Here is a 13,308-nt window from a genome sequence, read left to right on the forward strand (position 1 = left end):
AAGATCTCCACATCTAAAAAAGTAATCTGATCCTTGCTTACACTATATGTAAATTTGATAGGGCTGTTTGTGACATTGTGTTTCTCCATGACATCAATAAAACCTTCTTGTGAACCGGTCCAAATTATAAAGATGTCGTCTATATATCTGGCATACATATAAATATGTTCAGATATATTAGATGAAGAAAAGAAGATTTTATGTTCCTCCGAAAACATGTACGCATTGGCGTACGATGGAGCCACGTTCGACCCCATCGCACAGCCCATGCGTTGGGAGATAAAAACTGCCCTCACAAACAAAATAGTTGTGTGTGAGGATCAATTGCAAAAGATGAGTTATTAGTCCCACATCCGGACCAATATATAAAGGAATTCCAACTATTAGGTTGCGGACTGCCTCAATCCCTGCATAATTGGGTATGATAGTATATAAATTAGTGACATCCACACCACACAGTATGCTGTGTGGCGGAACATCGCCCAAAGTCAAAAGCCTATTTAAAAAAGAGGTTGTATCCATCAAAAACCCTGGATGTCCCACCACACACGACTGTAACAGGGTATCCAAATATACAGAGACATATTGGAAAAGTGACCCCCGCGTTGAGATTATCGGACGTCCGGGGGGATTCTTTAAACATTTGTGCACTTTGGGCAATGTGTACATCACAGGAACTATGGGAAACCTGGGAACCAGGGAATTACACAGTTCCTGCGAAATAACACCCTTGCCCACAGCATCCTGTAAACACAAAAGCAAATCTTCCCTGTATCGTGAAGTTGGATCCACATCTAATAAAGAGTAGACCGCAGTGTCACTCAATTGTCTAATAATCTCTGTACGATATTGAGAAACATCCTGGATTACAATTGACCCGCCCTTGTTGGCGGGTCGTATGACAATATCATTGTAAGAGGATAAAGCTTTTAAGGACTTAAATTCATCCTTACTCAAATTGTGTGACACTTGAGGTTTACTCTTAGACAATCTCCTATTAACATCTCTACCGATCATATTAATGTAGGTCTGTATAGATGAATTGTTAGAAATGGGGTCATACATAGATCTATGTGCCAATTTCTTAACAGGTAATGGAATGTCAGAAATCGCTACATTTCTGTACTGTGCTTTAGTACCATTGTACTTCTCATGTAATTTTAATTTACGATTTAGTTTATATTTTTCTATCTCCCAAGAGAAGCCATCAAATTTTACCATTGGTACAAAGGATAGTCCTCTGGATAATACCTTAGTCTCAGTCTCAGTCAGTGGATGTTTAGACAAATTAAAGATTATCGTTTCTTGAACAGAGGTGGTCTCCCCGGTTTTCTTCTTCCTCGACCACTGTCGGCCACGACGTGTGAACCTTCTCAGTGATCCTGTGAGGGCTTTTGTATATGGGCCCCTAAAGGGGGTAAAGGAGAAAAATCCCGTACATGGTGGCTATTATCCGAATCACTCGTTGTTACAGTATCCAGCGCAAGATCGGATTCAGGTGTAAAGCGCCTTGGGGCCTCGTCTCCTCGATCTTTCAAACTGCTGTTGTCCACCCTTGGTCCACATATAAACCCGATTATATTCATAATCATTAATGACCTTAGATTTCTTCAATTTTTTAAATTGTATAAGGTCCCGTTTGTATGTGGCTAGCTGTGTGGTTAACTTATCAGGCCAATTTGCGCTGGTACCGGAATCTAATGTCTTCTTATGTGCCACCTCAAACGCAGTTATTTTATCTTTAACGAGATTAAGTTCTCGTGTTGCCTCCTCTATTACAAGCAGTATCAGATTTATCCTTAATAAATGCAGCAGTAACTGCATTTATTAAGGATGGCGATCCAACGTTTGCAGAACGCCACGTTATTACGACCAATAAATAAAATATGGAACCATCATATAAGATAACATACAAATGTTATCTTGTATGATGGTTCCATATTTTATGGTCTTCATGTAACGGGTCGCGCGGGTGACGTCATCTGTGGGCGCCGCCAGGACGGACCCGGAAACCGCAGCAGAGCACATGGGAGTGGTGTTGGTACAAGTAAGTGTGTGTTACTGTCATTTTTTATCCTGATGATGATGTAACAACATCGAAACGTTGATGTTATTTTGCCTGCTGGTCTGAGTCTTTATTCACACAGAGTGCCGCCGGCGTGTTTGTATATTGGAGCCCCCGCTGTGGAGCTTCTCCGGAGGGCACTTGGAGCATTGTTTACAGCACATGGGAGTGCCACCTATACAGTTTGTTGTCTTTGGGTCTGTCTTTTTAGCAGGAATAGATTGACTCTGGGAATAGGCACCCATACATTTTTGTGCAGTATCTACAGGACATTCCTATATTGGTCTGTTATATTTTGTCAGCATGGCTGAAGGAGGCATGGATATGGACAATGACGATTGTGAGGCACTGAATCTGGCCATATTGACACAGGGACAGGTACTGTCGTTTACTGACTCAGAAGCAGAGTCAATTCTTTTTAAGGAACCTTTTGATGATGTTGATAATAAATTGCCTGAACAATTATATTGGGACTGGTTAAAATTAAAACAGTGGGAAATTGATTACTTCTATCATGGGGTCACTCTCAGTGAGTAATACAAAGAAAAAGGCACACCACGCGGCTTCCGTGTGAGGAATTGTCTGACCATTGGTCGTAATAACGTGGCGTTCTGCAAACGTTGGATCGCCATCCTTAATAAATGCAGTTATGATCTGATACTGCTTGTAATAGAGGAGGCAACACGAGAACTTAATCTCGTTAAAGATAAAATAACTGCGTTTGAGGTGGCACATAACAAGACATTAGAATCCGATACCAGCACAAATTGGCCTAATAAGTTAACCACACAGCTAGCCACATACAAACGGGACCTCTAAGGTCATTAATGATTATGAATATAATCGGGTTTATATGTGGACCAAGGGTGGACTACAGCAGTTTGAAAGATCGAGGAGACGAGGCCCCAGGCGCTATACACCTGAATCCGATCTTGTGCTGGATACTGTTACAACGAGTGATTCGGATAATAGACACCATGTACGGGATTTTTCTCCTTTACCCCTTTTAGGGGCCCATATACAAAAGCCCCCACGGGATCACAGGGAAGGTTCACACGTCGTGGCCGACAGTGGTCGAGGAAGAAGAAAACCGGGGAGACCACCTCTGTTCAAGAAACAATAATCTTTAATTTGTCTAAACATCCACTGACTGAGACTGAGACTAAGGTATTGTCCAGAGGACTATCCTTTGTACCAACGGTAAAATTTGATGGCTTCTCTTGGGAGATAGGAAAATATAAACTAAATCGTAAATTAAAATTACATGAGAAGTACAATGGTACTAAAGCACAGGACAGAACTGTAGCGTTTTCTGACATTCCATTACCTGTTAAGAAATTGGCACATAGATCTATGTATGACCCCATTTCTAACAATTCATCTATAAGGACCTACATTAATATGATCGATAGAGATGTTAATAGGAGATTGTCTAAGAGTAAACCTCAAGTGTCACACAATTTGAGTAAGGATGAATTTAAGTCCTTAAAAGCTTTATCCTCTTACAATGATATTGTCATATGACCCGCCGACAAGGGCGGGTCAATTGTAATCCAGGATGTTTCTCAATATCGTACAGAGATTATTAGACAATTGAGTGACACTGCGGTCTACTCTTTATTAGATGTGGATCCAACTTCACGATACAGGGAAGATTTGCTTTTGTGTTTACAGGATGCTGTGGGCAAGGGTGTTATTTCGCAGGAACTGTGTAATTCCCTGGTTCCCAGGTTTCCCATAGTTCCTGTGATGTACACATTGCCCAAAGTGCACAAATGTTTAAAGAATCCCCCCGGACGTCCGATAATCTCAACGCGGGGGTCACTTTTCCAATATGTCTCTGTATATTTGGATACCCTGTTACAGTCGTGTGTGGTGGGACATCCAGGGTTTTTGATGGATACAACCTCTTTTTTAAATAGGCTTTTGACCTTGGGCGATGTTCCGCCACACAGCATACTGTGTGGTGTGGATGTCACTAATTTATATACTATCATACCCAATTATGCAGGGATTGAGGCAGTCCGCAACCTAATAGTTGGAAATCCTTTATATATTGGTCCGGATGTGGGACTAGTAACTCATCTTTTGCAATTGATCCTCACACACAACTATTTTGTTTGTGAGGGCAGTTTTTATCTCCAACGCATGGGCTGTGCGATGGGGTCGAACGTGGCCCCATCGTACGCCAATGCGTACATGTTTTCGGAGGAACATAAAATCTTCTTTTCTTCATCTAATATATCTGAACATATTTATATGTATGCCAGATATATAGACGACATCTTTATAATTTGGACCGGTTCACAAGAAGGTTTTATTGATGTCATGGAGAAACACAATGTCACAAACAGCCCTATCAAATTTACTTTTTTAGATGTGGAGATCTTTAACCAACATGGTATCATCAGCACATCTTTATACAGTAAACCCACAGACAGAAACTCTCTTCTGCACGCAGATAGTTTTCATCCGAAACCCCTGAAATATGGGTTGCCGTATTCACAATTTTTACGGGCACGGCGTATATGCAGTGATCCTGATGTAGCACGTGTTAAGATTGATGAAATGGTTAACAAATTTCTGGAATGGGGTTATGATAGGAATTCCTAATTGGTTGCTAAAGAGAAAGTGATGTTGGCATCTCGGGATGATCTACTGAGCTCTAAAATCAAAACCACACGATACCCGTATACCCTGGGTTAATCACTATAATACTTTCAGCCCCACGATAGGTGCTATATCCAAGCAACATTGACCCATTTTACAAAATGATCCAGATTTAAACCTTGCTCATAGCATGATTATGTCATGCTATACGCGGGGTAAGAATATCCATGATTGGGGCGTAAAAACTGACATCAAGAGGGGTCACAATAGCAATGAAGGGCGGCACTTTTTAAGACAAAAGCATGGATGCTTTAAATGTCTCAATTGTCTCACCTGCAGGTATTTGACAACGGGTGGTACATTTGTACATCCATATAGTGGTAAACATTTTGACATCAGACACAGGCTTACCTGCACTACTAGGTTTGTGGTTTACCTTATTACGTGTCCTTGTGGGCTTGGGTATGTGGGAAAAACTGACCGGACCTTAAGGGAGCACATGGCATTACATCGCTCAGCAATACGGGCAGCCATAAATTCTGGTACTAGTGACCAGCCTGTGGCTAGGCACTTTGCACAGGCTGGACGCAATATTTCCACATTACGGTATATCCTAATAGACCATATCCCACCTCTTAGCCGGGGTGGTGATCGTTCTAAAAAGTTACTTCAATGCGAGTCACATTGGATTTATCGCCTTGGCACTTTACATCCGAAAGGATTGAATGATAGCCTAGGCTTGCATTGTTTTTTATAAAGAAAAAAGAGATTTCTGTTATGTTTAATTGTTCTGACACGGGTTTCTGCCTGGGATGACCTTTAACAATATACAGGTGAAGAAGTGTTGTGGTTTTTATTAGAAACACTGTGCCATTTAGATTTCAGCTCAATGTGTGGGATGAATATGATTACTGTTATCAATAGCAACATGGGTTCTATAACAGATCTTTGGCCAGAGGCTTATGTTGATTGCCGATTTATTGTCATTTTTTGTCATTTGAATGTTATCTTATATGATGGTTCCATATTTTATTGTCTTCATGTTTATGTTTATTCACATGGTAGCGGTGGTAACGGGACGCGCGGGTGACGTCATCTGTGGGCGCCGCCAGGACGGACCCGGAAACCGCAGCAGAGCATATGGGAGTGGTGTTGGTACAAGTAAGTGTGTGTTACTGTCATTTTTTATCCTGATGACGATGTAACAAAATCGAAAACGTTGATGTTATTTTGCCTGCTGGTCTGAGTCTTTATTCACACAGAGTGCCGCCGGCGTGTTTGTGTGTATATATATATATATATATATATATATATATATACACACACACTAACACACACACACACACATACTTTCAACACACATATCAGTAATTTAATTAATAGCTAAAAGAGAACTAGCCAGAAATAGAAACATTTCAATGCAATATCACTAAAATCTTTGCAAAAAACTTTTCAAGTTTATTAGAAATGAAAGGGAAACATAATCAAGCAAAACTGTCATATAACTGACATTTATCAAGTGATAACATAACAAAATAAGTTTGTAGTAAAAATATGGCTCTAAAAGCTGAAATATAGTGTATATATCACAGTAAATATATAAATGAGGATTAATTGGTTTAAGTAGTTTAACAATTTCCCAATTTAAAAGAATAGTGAAGAACTGAGCACTTATATTGATCAAAAAAATAAAGAAAGAGAAAAGATTTTCTTTCGTATAAAAAGGCCTGAGGAATACAATCAAAATAAGTCTGTAAACTTTTTAAAACATCTGCCAGAGTAGTTACACTGTATAATAAAGATCTTGGAGAAGCACAAGCATAAAGTGCGACAGAATATGCTGGAGAAATATATAAATAAATGTTAATAATAAATATGAGAAGTGTTCTCCTTCAAAGCCAAGGATCAGTTACAAAAAAAGACCACAGTTCGACACAAAAATGGTATCTAGTTATATTCCACGAACAAAGGGAAATAACACAGTACCTACCAGGGAGAACAAAAAAAGGGTTTCATTTGTTGCAGTAATTGCTGTGGCTGTAAACCAACCAGAATTAAAATTAGGAAGGGATGTAGTGAAATTATCTTGTTAAGTTATAATAAACAGGAATTTCACATAGGTCAGGAAGGTAACTGTGTAATAAGAGGAGTGATATACATGCTTGAAGTCCATGTAGGCTAGCAAACTAGGACGTATGACAATAAAACTAAAGCATACTTTCCTACTTTAAATGTCTCCCCTCTCTGAGAGAAGCCAGGAGAAGAGATGCAGCTGGCCACTTTAGGGGAGGGGGGCGGCCTGCCGCATCATTAGGCCCTGCAAAATGCTGCAAATTGAAGGATTGTAGGGAGGGGCCAGAGCTAACATGGCACAATCATGTATTTTTTAGACCCAACCCTTCCATACAGATCGGCGATACCCGGTATTCTTTCCCTATCCTTCTTACTTCACTAGGAAGTGGGCGGGATCCAGGAGATCAGGCCACTTTCGGGACTACCCGAAAAATCGGGAGCCTCCTGCACCTTCCGGTAAAGTAGGCAAGTATGAACTAAAGGAAACAATTTAATGAACACGTAAGAAACAAAATAGGGTTTCAGACACTAGGATCTGATGCTAAGTTCGCCAGTACCGTGCCCAAAATCAAGATACATTCAGGTTGGCAAGAGTAGCATGCATGTGACCCCGGTTTACGCTGTTTATTACAGTGTATGTGCTTATAACAATTTATTTGGGTATCAATATACACATTCATCATTAGGCCATTTGTTTCGTGTACAGGAAAAAGAAACGTGCTTAACAAATACGCGCAGCCACTTTTAATTCCTCCCTGTAAAGACATTAATGAGCTGTGGAAGTATATCCAAATGCAGTAGGAGAATATTGCTTAATGCATTTGTTGATCATTTCAGTAGGGGCAACAGTTATTATTGCCAGAAAAATAACATACTGTACCGTTTCAGACACGTCCAAGTGAAACGTTTTAAGAGCCTGCTTAAACTCTGTTTTCCCTAAGCATCCTGTTCCATTTTTATCAAGTTCTCGGAAGTATTTCCCTAAGCCTGTCAAAGTTCTAACTCCTCTGGTCTTCAGTTTTTCTTTCATCACATCTACAAAATATCAAATAATTCACAGGTAATACTTTTAAAATGTATATAAATGAAAACCAACATACTACACAGTAATATAGCAGCTGAACACAATGTAAAACTTTATGCATATACCATTATCTTACAATCAAATGAGGGTCAAGAGCAGCAGAAAAATTCTACCACAACCCACCTTGAACTGCCAAAAGAATGTTCTGTTCATCATGCAGGTGAACACCAAGGTCACGCTGGTTTCCTTCACACATGACCCTAAAATTACATGTGACAGAGTTATAAGAGGTATTATCTACATTTTCAGTGCAAGAATCCCTTACAGTAAAAGACAAGAGGCAAAATGTTATGTGTTTACAATAAAAAAGCCCAAAAGTGTTGGAATTTTCATATTTTCTAGGTCTTCATTCGCTGTAATACAAAAACAAGTTTTATAATAATTATTGAATTATGCTGTAGCAATGTACTGCCATGATGAGAAAGAAAACTTCCTAGACATGGAATTTAACATTTTATTATAGTATTTATAAAACAAAAAAATTTATATATCTATAGCAGTCCTACATTACTGTTCATTTTATAACTTGACCATTATAGGCTTCCAACAATGTGCATTATAATTTATTATTGAAGTCTGCTTATTTCTATATCTGACCAGAAGGCCTTCCAAGTTCTAGTAATTTGATATGTAATTGGATTAATTATGCTGGTGGATTGTAAACAAGAAACATATATTATTTGGCAGAGTCTAAAATGGAGCAGAATTTATGAATGTGAGTGTAGGAAATGACATTACAGACACATGTAATTATCTGATTCAATATAATCTGCACAGTTGAAATGTTCTGTTCAATGTTCCAATACAAATATTAGAAATGTTAATAGCCAAACATGATTAGAAAGGACTAGAATGGAGGTTGAATGAGTATACTAAGGGATCTAAATGAGCCTGATCAATCTTATGCCAGTACAGTAATTATAGGAAACAAACTTTATACTTAAACTTGCTTAAAAATAGGTGTGTGTTTACAACCAAAATCTCCCCCCACCTGTCTGGCAGGATCCTCACATCCATGGGAGCAGCCAGTACTTTGTGGGCCTCATAGCAACATTTTGATAGGGCCCAACCCTAATGCTTCTAGAGAGACATTGGGTTTTTATTTTATGCCCCATAGCAGTGCCCTAGTTAATGTTATAAACCATAGTAGTGCCTTAGTTCAACCCTCAAACAAAACTTGCTTCAAATTCCCCATATATGCCCCTGCATGATTCTGGCACCTTTACCTGCCTGTCCCTGTATGGATATAATAATGTGGAGGGTTGCAGCTTTCAGCCACAGGCCAAGTACAGTAAGGACATGTTCATACAATTGCAAATAGATGTAGACCAAGTAAGAGGATCATACATATACAAAAGACAGAGGTGTCCTCACAATCTGCACTTCGACTCTCTGAAGTAATGCTCCAGCCGGGTCATCTGTGTGTTAATCCACAAGTGTTGCTCCAGGAGATCCAAATGTAGGTAAGTAATAGTCTCTCTATTGGGAGCACAGTGTGAGTGAAGCTGCACCGTGGTAGTGCAGTGGGACCGCAGCTGCTATACATGTGCAGCCAGCACTATGACAAGCAATCCCAAACAGTGCTCACTGTTTCCGATGTGATGGGGCATCAAAGCCGCTATGATGACAATGCCAGTTGTGTACCGGACCTCAATCACTGTCCTGGAGCAGAGTGATCGTTGCCTCAAATGTGGTGTACTGAAAAGCTGAAATAAGATGGGGCGGGACTGTTCTAGCACTCTAGAGTAGAATCCCCAATAGTGCATCCTCCGTGTCTACTTACCTACATTCGGATCTCCCCGGAGCGGCACTTGTGGATTAACACACGGAGGACCCAGCTGGAGCATTACCTCAAAGAGTCAAAGTGTAGACTGTGAGAACATCTCTGTCTTTTGGATGAGCTTGTTTCTTCCAGATACATTTCTTCACACTGCAAGCACTTATTGGGGTGCATTTTTTTGTGGAATTGTAAGTTTTGTACAACAGTGTTTATTTTTTCTGCTACAGTCTCTCAGCTAGCTGGTTAACATGAATGGTGAACTGAATTTGTGTTCTTGTCAATTACTCCCAGCTGGTGAGCACTACTTAGAATTTAAATTTATTTATTATTTTGATATAATTTATTTATTTGTTGCCTATGTTTTTTATTGATTGTTAATAAATATTGAGCATTTTTATGATACTGGTGTGAGTTAGTTTTGTGCAGCGCCACCTTATATATATTTTAAATATTTTGCATGGGTGAGACATAGTTAAATTCTCTCAGAGGTGTGCGGCAGCACTGTAATTAACTAAATAATTTCAATCATTTGCACTAGCACAGTGCCAGGATTGTTTTATATATTTTTCTGCTTCTCTACCGGCCTATTTATGCCCCTGGCCGGCACAAACTCCTACTTTCTGATATAGTGAGGGGCCAGCAGTCTGTGACCCTCAACTTCACATGTGGTTTCTTTGTCAAAGATTTCCTTGCAATTAACATTATTGAGACAGAGTTCCCACCACTGCAAAAGTGCTTGGAAGTGAACTGAAGTACCCTTCTCTAAGCACTGGATCACTGATTGCTGTAGGTACTCAGGGCCTGATTCAGACCCGGTCGCAAGAGCTGAGCGCTCGCAACCGGGTCGATGGTGGCCCACAGCGCATGCGCACGACGAAGCCGGTTCCGTCGTACACATGCGCGAGGCCTGGCTAGCGACGGGCAATCCGTCGCTCCAGGTCTCGCACCAAAGGGGGCGAGCTGTCGATGTTGAGTGACAGCTCGCCCCCTTTGGTGGGCGGGGGGGGGGGTGTCTGCCCAATGGGAGACGTTCCCGAGGGAATGCTTGCCATTTGGGGGCGGCTCCACTGACATCACGAGTGATGTCAATGGAGAGCTTCCGACAGCTCTCTGGGGCTTGCGATGAGTCCTAGTCCAATGGTCGCGATGGTCAAGACCATCATCATGGCCGCTCGCTATAGCTGTGGGTAAAAAAAAAAGAGCCCGGCCCTGATTCAGAGCGAGCGGCTCTGAATCAGGTCCTCAGAGCAGGCTGATGTGTGATCATCAGCCCCTCTGATTCCTGCTCAGAGGAGACTGATCGGTCCCACCTGAGCTGCCTGTCACATGCTCTGCTGCACTCTGCTACATGGAAGGGGTGGCATGGGGGAGGCAAATAAAGGGAACTGTAATCAATGAGTGGTAGGAAATTTCATCAACAATGGAGCTATGCTAAGTTTAATAAATGAATGGTGGTAACCCCCCCTCCAAAAAAAAAAAATAATAATTTGTACATGTTCTCAGGTGCTAGTAATTGGGTTTTGTACTGTACTCTGAATTGGGCACCTTTTGTATCAACCAGCTGCTCTTTAGATGCGATAAAGTATTCACAGGTAACTATATCAATGTAATGAAAACACACGCGAAACTGCAAATGTGACACATAAAATGATGACACTATCCTAGTGTATTCCAAATAAACCCAGAAAGTAAATGCGCTGACATAAAAATGCAAAATTTAAAACAATTGAATCCACAATTAAAACATACATGTACAAGAATAGATTTTGCATTTATATTATACTACACTGAATTTGATCAGAGCCTGAATAGCTTTAGTAATAAAACAATTATTATTCAACATATACCACATGAAGTGGCCAAGGAACTAAATAGTGCATGTACCTGTTCAGAGAGGTTACACTGACTGCACAGTGTGAAATACTATATTTCTGTCAATTACCTAGAGTGCTTTCATGTGTGAAACAGGAAAGTATTGAAATATCTTCATCCTATTCATACATATGTCTGTCATGAGTAATAAGGGGAAGTAATGACAAAAGTCTTGGGGACATTGGTTAAGCAGTGAACATGACAAACATTGCTATTGTTTCAAGATAAAACTATAAAATATGAATGTATTTAAAAAAATGTCTTCTGTTTATATGTGGTTCTCCATTATTATATACAAATTAAGGTACATAAGTAAGATTTCATATGCCTAGAAATCACTTTTGGAATTATGCTAAGAAGCTTAATGAATCAATTAGCAGTCACCAACTTTTCATTTTGTAAAGTACTGTGTGTAAGGCTTAAAATAAAATAAAACAAAAACATACATACACTATAGAAAACAACTGTTAATATATATAAAGATTAGTGCAACATTTGCTATCTTATTACCTTAAGGAATTCAAAGCTTCCTCATCAATGGCTGTAATCCGAATAGTAAGTATTGGGTTTTGTTTTAAGCTTTCTGAAAGGCTTTGATGTTCCTCAATGAAGAAACTAAGGTTTGCTCCCTGAAAAGATCAGATTTACAGAGTATTATGGATAAAAGCAATATTCATTACACAGAAAAATAGTGAGCAACATCCACTGTGTGACTTTACTAATCAACTTTATTTTCAAAGTAACTGTGCTCTCCATTCACAAAGATATAAATAGTAAAGCAGATACAAGTGTATTAGATGTTGGGCTCCGGGTAACCTCATGCTGAAAGTGATCTGTCTTAAAGGAAAGGTGAAAGTTGGCACTGAGCTTATTAATCAATAAATCATTTGACAATTAGCCTTGTTCTATAAATAAGTTAAATCTTCAGTACATTTATGAATGGTACCAAGTTACTGAATCGATTATCATTCTTTATTTACAGTGTCAACAAGTTTCCCAGCATTGCATAATGTTGGAAAGAAGTTGAATACACAAGAAACAGATGATGAGAAGATCCTGCTCACTAGAGTTTACAATATATTGCAAACTGCATGACAGAATATAAAAATGTATAATATCCAGACAATGCTAACATTTCGTAGGCATCCTTAGCTAGTGTTTAATACTAAGCGTCGGATGTAATAGGCTGCGAGTGTTCAGTAAAACAAACAACTCGCACCTTCTCGCGTTTTTTGAAAGTGCGAGCTGGTGCCGGACCTCACAAATGTAATAGCCTTTTAAGCTTGAGGCTATTACACTATGAGAATCTGTGCAAGTATTTGCCTATGATTAAACTCAGACCTTTTAATGCAGCTACTATTAAAAGGTGCGAGTTATACAGAAGCCTTCACAGATCAGTGAGATCTGTGAAGGCTTCTGTGTTGAAAAACAAAGTATTTACAATAATAAAAAAAAAAATTACGTACCAGTCCACAAGCATAACCAGCCCCGGGCTCTGTACAGCCTGTCCAGGTTCTTAAAATACAGGGGGAAAAAATGCGTTGGGGCCCACTGTATTTTAAGAACCAGCACAGGACTCAGCTGAGCCGTTCCTGGTTGTGTAAATAACAGGAACAAAATAAGTAGGGGTCCCCTGTATTTTCCATAACCAGCACCGAACTCTTTCTAGCACGGGGGGAAGGGGGGAGTAATGTCACAGCCAGGGGAACATCCCTCTCCAATAAAGGGGTCCCCCTTTCCAGGGCACCTCAGGCCTGGGATGATAGCATAGCCCAGTGTTGGTTCTTAAAATACAGGGGATCCCTACGAATTTTAAGAACAAGG

At 39.9% G+C, this 13,308-nt stretch overlaps 1 protein-coding gene across 5 annotated transcripts in view; it reads right to left on the reverse strand.

Annotated features, from left to right (window-relative positions):
- Positions 1–13,308, reverse strand: part of CAPS2 (calcyphosine 2) — a 118,894-nt gene that overhangs the window by 16,404 nt on the left and 89,182 nt on the right. For all 5 annotated transcript variants that reach the window (XM_088452475.1, XM_088452472.1, XM_088452474.1 and 2 more), the window contains 3 exons: positions 11,995–12,113; positions 7,956–8,032; positions 7,629–7,783 (listed from right to left, as the gene is read on the reverse strand). In XM_088452475.1, coding sequence (XP_088308601.1) covers positions 7,629–7,783; positions 7,956–8,032; positions 11,995–12,113 — 351 coding nt within the window. The remainder of the gene's footprint in view (positions 1–7,628; positions 7,784–7,955; positions 8,033–11,994; positions 12,114–13,308) is intronic.

The sequence above is a fragment of the Taudactylus pleione genome, unplaced genomic scaffold (assembly GCF_031769625.1).
Source record: "Taudactylus pleione unplaced genomic scaffold, aTauple2 ptg000038l, whole genome shotgun sequence".
Taxonomy (NCBI): domain Eukaryota; kingdom Metazoa; phylum Chordata; class Amphibia; order Anura; family Myobatrachidae; genus Taudactylus; species Taudactylus pleione.